The sequence below is a fragment of the Tyto alba genome, unplaced genomic scaffold (assembly GCF_018691265.1).
Source record: "Tyto alba isolate M040663 unplaced genomic scaffold, T.alba_DEE_v4.0 Super-Scaffold_6, whole genome shotgun sequence".
NCBI lineage: Eukaryota > Metazoa > Chordata > Aves > Strigiformes > Tytonidae > Tyto > Tyto alba.
The window spans coordinates 45,840,480-45,854,283 of NW_024881327.1; the positions used below are offsets into that span (position 1 = coordinate 45,840,480).

The 13,804-nt window shown below is 43.5% G+C and overlaps 1 protein-coding gene across 2 annotated transcripts; it reads left to right on the forward strand.

Annotated features, from left to right (window-relative positions):
- The first annotated feature begins 298 nt into the window (after positions 1 to 298).
- On the forward strand, positions 299 to 8,349 carry TNIP2 (TNFAIP3 interacting protein 2). 2 transcript variants are annotated; one of them, XM_042808423.1, is made up of 6 exons: positions 299 to 857; positions 3,149 to 3,454; positions 5,407 to 5,490; positions 6,042 to 6,323; positions 6,698 to 6,817; positions 7,306 to 8,349. In XM_042808423.1, the coding sequence occupies exons 1-6, from the start codon at positions 387 to 389 to the stop codon at positions 7,585 to 7,587; spliced, it is 1,545 nt and encodes a 514-aa protein (XP_042664357.1). In that variant the 5' UTR covers positions 299 to 386; the 3' UTR covers positions 7,588 to 8,349. The 2 variants fall into 2 exon arrangements, with proteins under 2 accessions (XP_042664357.1, XP_042664358.1); XM_042808424.1 differs by having other exon boundaries at positions 299 to 476.
- Positions 8,350 to 13,804: the final 5,455 nt, after the last annotated feature.

The window sequence follows — 13,804 nt, forward strand, 5'->3', positions numbered from 1 at the left end:
CCTCAGCGGCCCCTTCCTCAGCCCGGGCTTCCCCCGGCCCCTCAGCAGCCCCCTCGCTCGTCCCCAGGTTTCAGCCCGCTCCCGTGTCCCCCCCTCCCCGGCCGCCTTTCCTTCCTATCCCCTCTTCACCCCTCGGCGGGGTTCCCCGGCCAGCCTTGCCCCTGGGGCCGGCGGGAAGGTCTGCCCTTCCCCGCCGCGGGGTTCCCCCCTCTCCGCAGAGGCGGAGCGCGGCCCGGCCCACCCGGCGCCGCACCGCAGCGGCGGGGACGGGCAGCGGGCGGGTCCTGCGAGCCCTTAAAGGCGAGCGGCCATCCCCCTCCCCCGGCGGGGAAGGCGGAAGAGAGAAGTAGCAGTAGCTGCCCTGCCTGCCTCCTCTTCGGGTTTATATGCACCTGGCCGGATTTCTGCTCGCCCCGGAGGAGAAAGAAAAGGGGCAGCAACGCGACCGCGGCTCACCTTCCCCGGCCATGTGCTCGGTAAGCGAGGGTAGCAGCACAGACCCCTTGGCGGCCCGCTTCAAACAGGTGGAGGAGACGCTGGAGAAGCTGCACCGGGAAAACAGGAGCTTGAAGAATAAAGTGCCCCGGTACAACGCGCTCTGCACCTTGTACCACGAGTCCGCGCAGCAACTGAAGCACCTCCAGCTGCAGCTGGCTGCCAAGGAGGCGACGATCCGGGAGCTGCGGGGCAGCCTGGCCCGGCGGCCGCAGCCGGCGGCGGGCGGCGAGGCGGGGGCGGCGGGCGCGGAGCCGGCCCGCTCGCTGGTGGAGAGCCTGCTGGAGCAGCTGGGCCGGGCCAGGGAGCAGCTCAGGGACAGCGAGCGACTCTCGGCGCGAAGAGTGGAAGCTCTGAGCCAGGTAAAACCGCGGCCGGCCTCCCAACAGCGCCCGGGCGCGGGGGTGCGCGCCGTCCCGGGGAGCGGCAGCAGCGGGGGCCGCGCTCCTCTCTAGAAAAAAAAACCAGCAGGTTGAAGCTGAGCCAGCGGTTGTCTCGAACGGAGGGCGCAGCCGTTTTGCGTTCAGGCCGCTCTTTCGCGTTTATGAAGCAGATGGGGGTGCGCAGGCACCGGCGCGGACGACTGGGGTTAAGGGACTTGCCCGGGGTGGCCCCGCACGCTGGCGGCGGCAGAGCCCGCACCGGAGGGCGGATGTTTTGGCACCCACCGTGCAGTGTTGGTGCATTTGACAGGACTTGCTCTGTCGCTGTGTGCCCCGAGTTGGACGAGGCCCAAAGCGGCTCAGCCATCTCTATCCAACAGTAGTTGCCACTGCCTTTAAGCTCGAGAAGGTAAACCATAAAATCCTAAACCAAAAACTTACCATGGCATTATAAACCTTCCTGCAACTATTTTCACAAGAAGGAAAAACAGTAAAAAAACCCTGAATGTGGAAGTTCTGTATTACTTACCGAAGACCCTCCCCTTTATCAGATGCAACAGTTTTGTTCTGTAAGATAAACAACTGATGCCACCACTTTTTCTACTAAAGTGCTTTTTTTAAAGGTGCATTTTTGTATTGACCTCAAGGCAGAACGTTAATATTGGCAGAAGTAACTGACAAGTCTGGATTATGAGGAGATAGATTAGGGAAATTGGTATCTCTTATGACAGAAAAAGAAGTCTCAAAACTGCATCCCCTCCCATCCGCCACAAGTGTTGTTTTTGTTACTAGCATTAAGACTTTCCCATGTTCAGTCTGAAATACTTAAAGAATTTTAAAGCATTTCTTTCTGGATGAAGCTGCATAAAGGAATTTCCAAACTGAGAAGCAGTACTTAAAATTGAAACAAGTATTTTTGTCAGAAGTAATCTCTTGACCTAATGCTTATACAAAACATTTTCCATATATGACACTCACTTAAAATGCATTTAAATAAGTTCAAGTTTGGAAATTTGTAATAAGAGATGATCTTACTGACACTTTGCAGACAGATGACAAACCTGTAGTATTTGAAAATATTTGGAAGTCTGATGCTGAATGCCTTTATAGCAAAAGGGAAATTTAGCATGATGCTAAAGAATTTAAATGTCAGTAGTAAGAACAAGTGCTATTTCTGTTAGATAGTAATTTTATTCTTTTTAGAAATAGGTATTTTATGCCTAGTCAGAAAGACTGAAATCATTGTCACTAAAAATAACAAGAAGACATTTTGTGAAGTCAGAGGCCTATGTGCTGGCAAAGGAGAGTGCTCCCACAGATCTGGAAGGGTAGAGTCAAGCTTGTACCTGTCTCATGGCCTCTGCTGGCATCCAGGGCATCATTGATTCCAGAGGAGCAGTGCTGCATAAGTTTCTGTTACCAGCATTCGCTACTTTTTGAGGATATCAGACACAAGCCATTTTTGACAAAGTCAGGACTGGTGTACTTCAGATGCGTGGTACTACAGAGTGGTTCACCCCAGTCAGCAAGCAAACTTCTTCTCAAAACACCTGCAGAGACATTAACTTAATGCAGCATGGATGATTCCACAGAGCCTCCAGTTCAAGAACGTGTGGCAATGAGATACACAGTTGTTTCCTAAGAGTATGTCAGACCCCACTCACATATCTTGGAGAATCAGCTATGGTCACAATAGAGTCATTGCTGCCACACAGATTTAATTCTCTGTTTGCTTGTCCTTACCACTCATCCTTTCCTAGGTGGGAAAGTTGCTGTGTATGCCCGCTCTGCTTTGTCCTTGTGATGGGGCCAGGCAATGAATACACTTCACTGGGTTTTGATAAGATGAATTTCCAGTTCTGTTTTGTTTTTTTTTTTTTCAGGAAAATCTTGACTGTCTGGTAATTTAGAATGCAGGGCCAGTAAGCATTTCTCAGTCTCCAGAGTTATTCCTTGTAAACTACTTTGTTTCTTTTAAGTTCTATATTTGGTTTGTTGCTGCTGTATATCTTTTCCTGAATTTTTGCTTATTGGTCTTTCGTTCTACTGACTAGGAAGTGCTTGTATAGCTCTCTGAGCAGTTCTTGATTTTGATTGATCTGTCAGTTCCAAGGTTGAGTGATTATATAGAAATGAATTGGATTAATTTTAAGTACTTTGCAGTGAGTTTAGAAGCAATAGGGAATTACTGCAATATGGAATTCAGTCTTAGACATACTTTGGCTTTTGAGTTCACTTTGCTTTTAAGTAACTTCCCCTCTTATGTTTAGGAAGTACAGAAGTTGAATCAGCAACTGGAGGAGAAAAATGGAGAGATACAGCAGATGATAAATCAGCCTCCATATGAAAAAGAGAGAGAAATCTTACGACTTCAGAAGAGCTTGGCAGAGAGAGAGAAGGCTCAGGCCACCAGCGATGTTTTGTGTCGTTCACTCACTGATGAAGCTCACCAACTACAACGGAAATTAGCATCCACAGCAGAAATGTGTCAACATCTGGCAAAATGTCTAGAAGAGAAGCAAAGAAAAGAGAAGGGGAATTCAGATGACCAGATACCTCCTGGAAGATCTAATCAGGTATTCTTGGTGCTACGATGTTTCTTTAAAGTCTTATTAATTTCTGAGGTGTTAATTACAATATGATGGTTGTAACTGGGGAGTGGTGAGGAACAGCCTTTTAAATAATTTCATGTAGGGTGAAAAAGACTACCGAGGTAAGCTCTAAATAATTCCAAGTACCAAAAATTTAGGATGCAAGCAGTTGTCAGTCACTTGCATTTTGTCCATTTCACTTATCAGAGGCTTTTTTTGAAGAGGAGAGGATCTTGAGAGGTCCCTTCCAACCTCAGCAATTCTATTATTACAGTTCTTCCCTGCATATTCAACAGACAGTACATTTTTTGTACTGTGGCATGCTTCTGCACATCACTAGGTGGTGCTGTGCTTTTGAAGGTATACCTCTCAAGTATTCCAGCATTTAAATCACAAAATAAAGTAGAGATATTTTAAAGTAGTATTTATATTAAGAACTCGATAGCACGTGGTCTTCTCAGATCAGGATTTGGCTTTGCACACGTAGTACAGACCTACAGAAAGTTGGTTAGGGAAGAATGAGTCAAGGTGTCTTACTTTTTTTTTTTTTTTTTTTTTTCCCCCCCCTTCTCTGGGGTTCCCCGCTGGCCGCCCAGTGCAAGGCAATGTTTCTCTCCAGCAGGGATGTTCAAAAAAATTGCTTCATGATAGGAAGGTGGCAGGAGTGCCACTGAGGGGTACAAAGAAACACCTGGATTTTGGTGTACTTTGCTAACGGCTGTGTGGTCACCTCAGCCAAAGCTTTTCAGAGTAGGGCAGAGGTAGATTGTGCTGTTCTGTTGTTCCAGAAGTCATGATGGTTCAGAGTTGTTAGGTAATTCACGGTAATACCATAAGGAAATAACATTAGGGGTGCTGCTGCTAATATAACAGATCAGGGTATTGAGTAGGATGCTACAGCCAAGTCTCATAAAAAAGAGTAAACGTCTCATGCTCTTACTGCTACGTAGTGGTAATGCTGTGTTTCACATGACCACTCATCTATGCTTCTATAATAAACTCCATACATGCTCACTTCTACTTTGTAAAACATCCCAGGAGCATTTCCAAAGAAAACTTACTCACATTAAAGTTACCTGTAAGAAATAGTTGGAGATTGACTGGATATAAGAAAAAAGGACTTTTTAAGGGAATTGAAGCATTTAGTATTATCATATTTTACGTGTAATTGATAGACAGGAAGCTTGATTGACTTTGATATATGTAATAAGTAGCTAACCTTGTACAGTGGGGACTTCCCTGTTGAAGAAGAGAAATTTCAGATGCAATTACTAGCTGATTCTAGGGAATTTTGTACAAAAGTGTTCTATATTACTCATGTACACCGGGGTTTTTTTAAGCAGATGTCACAACTGTAAAAAAGAGGTATCATTTTAGTCAATTATTTAGCAAGCAGGGTTTTTTTCCCTCAGTAATTTCTTCCTAGTACTGGCCAAAATTGACAGTAACAACAAAGCACGATGAAGGCATTTCTGCGTCTGTGTCTGTATCTGTGTCTTTGTCACACATTCCCCCACTCCAAACAAGTAGTTTCCAGGGAGTTCATGTGAACTGTTAAGATCTGTTGTCATCAGTGTAGACCCTCATGCATGTAAAATGTGTGGTATTTTTCTTGTTACCTTTAGTAGGCTCAGAATTTGGTAAGACTGGTGTATTTTTATGACGCTACACAGATCTATTGAAAAGTAATACCAAGACAGTAAAAGCTTGAGTACATTTTTGCTTTGCTTATTAATAATAAAAGATATAGGTTATACTATTAGTATTTAGAAATATACTGTATAGAAGTAAGTAGACCTAGATGTATGTATTTGTTATGCTGATAGCAAATAGTTTTAGAGGAATTTAAAAAAGATTGCTTCCAGTTTAACAGCATAGCTAAGTAGCATTTTGGATTTTTATGTTAAAGTAACACTTCCTTTATCTGAAAATTATAGCTTTTAGACAATGAAACTTCACTTCAAGCTCTTATCTGCAACCTACAGGATGAAAACAGGATGTTAAAACAAAAAGTAGCTCATGTGAGTACTTTCATTTTGTACAAGATTAAGATTTGAGCATTTTGAATTACAGTAAATTGGGACTAGGTGAGGCCTGGTTAATCTAATTAAATGGCAGTTTAATGCGAGTCCAAAATTTTTCTCAGTCCTTTCAGCATGGCACATAGTTTTTGTTGCCTTAGCTGAGAACAACTTATTACATTATTTGTAATGTATCGGGTATTTGTTTTTAAAAATACACTGCAGAAGAATATTTCTGTGTTCCTTCCACTCATCAGTATTCACCCCAGGAGCCCAGCCCTAGGCCCAGGATGATGCCAGCCCTTCCCGTTCCGTCTCAGTTAGTGCTGTCCCTATGGGTTGGCGAAGGGGGAAGGCTGCCTGTGAAGAGCCTGGCTTATAGCATGATAATCTTCTGCTCTCCTATAAAGTGGCTTGTCCACACTCAGTGGTTGAGTCAGCATATTATATTATCTCTTAGAGAATTTCGGTCCTGCATATACAGACAGCCTATGAAAGCTTGGACATTTGTGTCTTCATGTTCTTCATGACTCTCCTGGGTAATCTTTCAGGTGGAAGACTTAAATGCAAAATGGCAGAAATATGATGCGAGTAGGGATGAGTATGTGAAGAGACTCCACTTGCAGCTAAAAGAGATGAAGTCACAGCTGGAGCAGCAGCATGGTGTAACTTCAGCACAAACGAATTCTGACCTGATGCACAAGGAGATATTCCGGTTAAACAAGCTACTGGAAGAAAAAATGAATGAATGCATAAAAACCAAGAGAGAATTAGAAGATGTGAAGAAGGCTAGTGAAGGAGATAATGAGCGCATACAAATGCTGGAGCAACAGGTCATTAAGCTTCTTTTTCCTAGAGGTGGGAATTCTTAGTTTCTCCCCAGACCACTGAAGTCCAAGGGAGAAAAACGAAATTATTTCTTCTGACATTTGCCACTTGTCTTGCCACATTTGGCTATACAGATACGTAAGACAGATTTAAAGGAAACTCACTACTTAAAGAACTGCATGCAATTCTGCTGGCTTTAATACAAAATATAAAAGATCTGAAAAAGAAATACAAATACCTATAAAGTACAGATATGATAGAGAAGATAATCTTGAGATTCTGGGAATAACTATTTATAAAGGAATCACAGCCTCAACTTTTTAATCTAACCTACCAATGCTCTAATTTATAAAATATTAACATAATAATTCTTTTTCAGGTCCTAGTTTATAAAGATGATTTCACATCTGAGAGATCAGACAGAGAACGAGCACAGAGTAAAATACAAGAGCTTCAGGCTGAAGTTGCATGTCTGCAACACCAGCTAGCAAGACAACAGGTAAGAAAGCAACATGCTGCTTTTTCGGTTAAAGCATGTCAACAGGATTCAGGACCGAAATATACTTTTAAATATATTTGAAAAAAATTTTAGTACTTCTAAACCCACTTCGGCTCAGTGCAGCTATCATAAACTTAAGTTATTTCATTGTCAGTTCTAGTGGAGATGCTTCCCAATACCTATGTAATACTCCTTTCCAGTCCACTTTCCTTCTGTTTTGGATCAACATAGTAAGGGTGAATTCTCAGAAGGAATATAAGGACAGACATGACTCTTCTAAGAGTGACATCTTTATAGAAGTATATTCTGTGCTTTCTGCCAGCCTTCTTTACAACTTTATTTATAAAACTGCACAAAAATGATGCATACTTTATTTACAAATCTTCTGATAAAAACATGATCAGTGTTTCAGATAAAGGTGATAAATATTCTGTTAAAGAGTATATTTTTATTGCATCTTTTTCAAGAGCTCCTCTTTTTCTTTCTAGGACTCAAGAGACACAAGTAGTCATTTCAGAGTTCATGTTGGTAACCAAAATCATATGTATGTACAGACAAATGTTGAACATCTACGAGGCAATAGCCCAGGCCAAACAGGCACAAGAAGAACATCTTCACAGTCTGAACAAGCCTCTCCTCCCGCGGACAGTGGAAACTCAGGATCTGAGGGCAGGGCACAGGGTGAACTTAGATGCCCTCATTGTATGAGGTTTTTCAGTGATGAACTCAGTGATGAATTCCTCAAGCATGTTGCTGAATGTTGTCAGTGACCATGTGATGCCAGGCATGTAAGTCGATCACTACTTTATAGACAGTAAAACTTTGCTCTGTACATATCTCCTACAGTCCTAAAACAGAGTAATTCACATGGACAGCTCTTAGGAATTAGGAGGATGAACAGTATCTACCTCTTACTTGATTTCACCTTCTCTTGGACTGTATGAAAGACTTCAAGATAAAGGAAAGTTTTTTTTATGAAGAATTATTTTTGACAACTACAAGGAAGGCAAGCATAATACAAACTCTACTACAAACTAAACTGAAACTTAAGTGGTAGTTAGCTTCAGAGTGCAGCTTGACTTGTATTCGAATCTAATTCTTTACAGCAGTCTGAAGGCTTGTGAAAATTACTGAACTTGAAGTTTTCCTCCTCTTCCAAAGATGTAGGCTACAGAAGAGGGGAGGCGCATTTTGGCAGAAGATAGGAAAAAATATTACTGTGCTTTATCTGGATTAAAAGCGAAAGTATTTTCTTGCATATTGATGCTAAACTTTCAGACCTCTCATCTGACAATCCTTGTGTTCAACTAAAATCAGGAGAAGTGAAGAAAACATAGAAGGGCTGGTTATTGTCTAAAACTAGCCTGTCTTTTTGCACAGAAACAATGTACAGGGATATTTATTTTCTTCTGTGCCATAAGTGACTATTTTACACATTTGTAAATGTGTATTTGTGTAATTATTGATTGTATTCCTATTTTACCTAAGGATTATTTTTATAATAAAAGTGATTGTGCAGTTGCTTTACTACATTAGTAAAGTGGTCAAAAAAATCTCTCTTTCAGTGTAAGGATTTAAATGTGAAATAGTCCCAGGAACTATACTAAGGGCTAACCAAATGTCATGGTTTCAGATATGAGTTATTTCGTTACTTCAGTGATAACCAGCATCTCAGACTATTTTCAAACATGTTGAAAAAAAAATCACTCCTCGTTTATGAGAGGAAGAATGACCTTTCAGATGCACAAGAGTATGTTTCACGCCCTACCCTGCCCCACATTTGTGACAACACCAGTGCTAGCTTGAATCCCTTCTTATGCTGTCTACACTGGAGATAACTTCAACAAAGAGCAAGGGACTGCTTTGAGAAGGAGTAGCAGAAATTAAAGTGTACAAACGTAACAGGTTTTTTCAGCCTTGGCTCCAGCTGTTTCTCACCAAGCTAGAGCCAGGGTTAAGGATGGGATATGGAGTAAAGGCCTAGTACAACCCTGACCTTTCATAATTACAGAAAACTTACTTTGTATAACAACACTCCTCTCTTCTGCTTTGCTTCCTTCCTAGTCCTACACTTTAGGAGGACTGTGGATATTTTCCTTGATATTTTCTCAGCATCTTGTTCTAGCCCCAAAGGAAGATGACTGTTTATACCTATGTTGCCTTAGGTGGGATATTACCAAAAAACAGGCATGGGCAGCATGCAGGTGCAGTGGTTTTTAGTTATCTAATCTTTAACTGATTGCAAACCTGTGATTGATTACTAGCTTGTTTTTCTCAACACATGCACAAACATACAGAGATTTTTATTTTTTTCTGGGTTTTTTTGGTGACCATTTTATTCATTGCCTTTTATGGTCTAAGAGATTAGATGCAGCTCACAGAATATAGGCTGAGAAACATATGATTAAGCTTCCTGTGGCATAAGCTATTCTTTTTCTGACTGTTCTCATTAAACAAGTCTTGTTTACAGCTTCTATGTACACCAATACTATATTGCCAGTGATTGATACAGCAGAATATGGACCTTTTTTTTAGTGATTCACATTACAAGACAAAGACAAATACAACAATAAAGTTAGATCTTGGTGGTGCATTGCTTTTTACTGCATTTGGGATGATCACTGATTTAATATACATCAGTCAGAAGCCCAAGTCTGCTATAGGTTTCCACTCATGTTAACCCCTGTGGGTAGAGTTGGACAGACTGACCTACAACTATTAGAAATAGACGCAAGAATGAGATACAAGAAACTGCAGTTTGCAGTACACAGAAATTAAAAGTACGTATTCTTGTGGTTTTAAGGCCTGTGAACTAGTCCCCTTGTCAGAACAGAGATTAAGAGTCCAAATCCTGGGAAAGGAGGGCACTTCAGCACCCTCTGAGGGGAATGTGGTACCTCTCCATAGACGACCACACTGGACCAACAGACATGAAGGTGAAGTTACAGGTCAAGCACAGTTTACAGTTACCACCTAAAGCTATGCAATCAATGACTGGAATTTGAATACCTGAGGCAAAAATCTAGGACAGATGAGGCATTTTTATACTGAAAACCAGCACACTTCAGAGCTATGTTATTTTACCATTTCATACTGAGTTGTTTTTGGTTTTTTTTCGTCTGGTAAAAGCCTTACTTATTTCTTGTTTTGGTTTAACCAAGAAGCCAGTTATACACACTGTGAAGAACTATCAGTGTCTTACATGCAAACATCTGCTTCAGATTATAGGGCATAAGCTATTTCTCCTAAGAAAACCTGGTCCTTTGACTTTTACACCAAAGTCACTGGTAGATCTCTTGAAGAAACAGTGTAAAATCTTTACTTGCCCTCTCCTCACCAGGCCAAGCACACACATCAAGGCATCCCAAGCACTTACCACCACCACCTATATTCACAATTCAGGTTCCTCAACTTGTAGACCAGCGTTCATTAAAACTGTCAGGTCCACAGCTCCAACACTGAAGTGAAAGCAGCCATGAATTCCCAGCATTTTTTGAACCCTTTAAATTAAGGAAAGCTCCTTCTGGCCTCACATGGGTCTTCTCTGCCCCTGGGATGGCCATCCAAGTAGTGTGTCTTGTTCAGTTAAATGGTAAAAGCAACCCAGCTCCTTTCCCAAAAGAAAGCAATAAAGGCATATGAGTAAGAAAGTAACTGCATCAAATGAACGGAACTTCAATAGCATAAACTTTATGAACTTTCATTATCCATTTGTACCATACTAGTTCACTGAAACACACATCATCTGTAAAACTGCAGAAAAGTCCTCACAAGAGAGACTCCTGAAACCACACAGAAAAACTATGTGACGGTATGTACGGAACTCGGTTCCTTATTTGCTGTACTGGTAACAAAAGGCATCCATGGTAACTGAACCCCATCACCAGGCAAAGTTAATGCCCATTCAGGCTCCTGTAAAGCCCTCTCTGCTGGTGAGCAAGGCCCATACTGGAGAGGCAAGCCAATTCCAGAAGACAGTCAGAGGTACCCCTGTAGGTCCAGGGCGGCTGGGAGGAGTCTTCTGGGACTTGTAGGAATGTGTCTTAACATATTAAGAGCTGCGAAGATATATTTGCCCAATCACCTTCAGGATTAGTTCCTTGCTTCTAAATTTGGTCCCTCATTAAATTGCCTTCCCTCAGTTTTGCTCTCCAAACCAGCCTGAGTTCAGATGCAGGACAAGCTCAGAGTTCCCAAGCAGCTGTCTCACCAACAATGAGGTTTTCAGAGCATATATCCTCCAAGGGCTGGCAAGCTGGTTCTCATTACTCCTGGACCTAATCATAATGTATTTTGCGTGGCATTTTAAAATAAACGCTGTTTACTAATAACTATGCTGGTTGTCATGCAGAAGTAGGACCTTAGCACACAATCACGACAGCAGCTGTAGGCAAGACTGACTCACTCAATCTCAGAAAATGCAACTGGGAGAAGCCTTGGAAGTTAGTCCCTACCCCAAAAGCCCCAAGGGAGAGAAGCTCAACAATTATCCTGTCTTCTGTAGCACAGACAGTATAGAGTCTAAAAAGCTTCTCAAATATTCTGCAACTTTTAAGGCAATGTCTACTTCCCCCTCCAATGATTTAGGACATCACATCTTTTAAAACAAGCTTTGAATGATGCCTCAAGATTAAGTGCTCACTAATAATAAAACCAACGACAAGAATAAAATTTGTTCAAGAAGCAGATACCTATGCTCTATGGTATTTTTTTTTTAAAACTTCCATTTCCTGTGGCTTTGCTGCATGTGTATATATAGAAAGCAAGGGAAATTCCAAACAAGATGCCACACCGTTGTACTCAGAACAGCAGTGCTTCTCATTCTAGAAAAGGGAAGTCTCAAATTCTTTTTCTACAAAATCTATGTGAATTCAAAGTATGCTGTAGTAATATTTCCTAGTACCGTGTTCCAGTAGCTATCAATCAGCTGAGAAGGTTCAGCTAAAAACCTAAAGCATAAGAAATACGTACAAAGCACTAGGTCAACCCAGCAGGACCTCAGCAGAGGGACAGGGTGCCAGGTTAAGCACTCCTGACTTCTCACCTGATGCCTCAAATCACTCACTAAGGGCAAAGTGCAGCCCAGCGCCCTCACTGAAGCTATTGGGGGGCTCCTGAAAGGCACCAACCATCCCAAGTGGCACAGCCTCTGCTCCCGCTGCTGCTCAGTACATTCTTCCCCTTTCTCTTTAATATGTCCACTTTCTCCTCCTGTTTCACATTTGCTGGTAAGAAGCTGTTGCTGCAGGAACTCTTCATGACATGTACAGGATATATGGCATCTATAGCAGCCAACAGCTTCCCTCAGGAGCTTGAGAGATCTCCATAGCACATGGAGCTCCATTGTGAACAGCACTGAACCAGATGGTGAGTTATGAGACAGCTTATTTCTAGAAAGCACCAAAACCCCTATTTGAAGCATGTACTTGGCTTTATACTTGCCCCCCAGACCAACCCTCCAGCACGTCTTCTGGAGACGTGGCTGATGGATGGGCTGAGCACCCGCAAGCTGGGCAGCTCTGTCTGCTCGTGCTGACGCCCACCTCCTCGGTGTCACACGAACTCACCTTGCCTGGAGCTTTCACACTCTAATTTCTCAAGGAGTGGGAGGGAGGAAAGAGCAGTGGGACTCAGTTCTGCAGTGCTTGCAGATCCACCTCCAACCCCTCCCTGTCACCACTGCAACCCTCTCTCTCCCCCACCTCCTCCCCCATCCTGCACTCACTCAATCTCTCTGTCAAATCTGTCTTCATAGAAAAAAAAACCAGTTTTTTTCTTTTTTTAAGTCACCAATAGACACCTTCTTCGTTACATGCAAATATCACAGACCATTTCTACAGGAGGGGCACACGCGTTACCAGGCAAATCTAGCGTCTGCCCTGCCAGCTCTTTGGCCAGCTCTACCATACCCCATATGCCCTGCCAAGCTTCTCAGTTCCTGCTGCAGCCAGACTTCCTCCAGACACGTCCCAAACCTCCCTAGCACAGCCCAACATTGCATGGCTGAACAGTATGGTGGGTTTCACAGCTCGATGTCCCACTCCACAGCGGAATGGACTCGGGTGATGCCCGGCTTACCTTTTCTGCTGAGACAGGAGCCTATACAAAGGGAACAGTGCTTTGCTGGCATAGGAGGCATGATGTCAACCTGTGGTCTCCCTCCAGCTGTGCCCCCGCAGCCCTCCCTTGGCTGGGCCAGCTGCAGCTTGGGTGAGCCAGCCACCTGCACCCACCACCTGGGCCCCAGGCTGGGAGAGCCACGGGCACACGTACCAGCTCCGCCACCAGCCCCACTGTGACTAGTCCCGCTCATAAAGCCCTGGGGATTTTCCTGCCCTGCACGAAGCAGGAAGCCAGTGTCAGGACATGCTACGGGGCAGGGTGTCTGTCTCTCTCGGAACGCACAGTGGGGGAGGTAAGAGGAGATCAGATCTTGTTGGACTAAGTGATCCCAGCTCATATGAGGGGGAAAACGAGTAAAGAAAGGAGCTCAGACACTCACAGAGGAATCGGTCCTCATTCTGACCATCACCACCACACCTCAAGGAAGCTCAGGCATCCAGGCAGGCATGCAAAGGTCCATAAACATCTGAGGAAGAATGTCATCTACTAAGAGAAAGGGGGACTTGGTGGGATGTGAAGTCATTCATGTACACCACAGCTGGGCACAGTCTAAAAGAGCATCCTACTCCTCGCTCCCACCAGCTGAACTTGCCCTCAGTGATGGAGATCTAATTTAGTGGTTCTCAGCACTTCATCTGACCTCAGCACTGAGCATCTGCTCCACCTCCTGCAAGCTGGAAGGACAGAGCTTTCCCATGGGCCACTCCCAACGACAGCTGGCAAACAGGAACCAGACATCAGTGGAGGGAAAGGGATCTTCCCTTGGTCCCTGCTGCCGTGATAAGGGGTCTCTCTGCCCTCCACTGAAACCAGTTATAATTTGAGCCCTAAACTTGAGTAGTGCTTGATCAAGAATATCTGTCA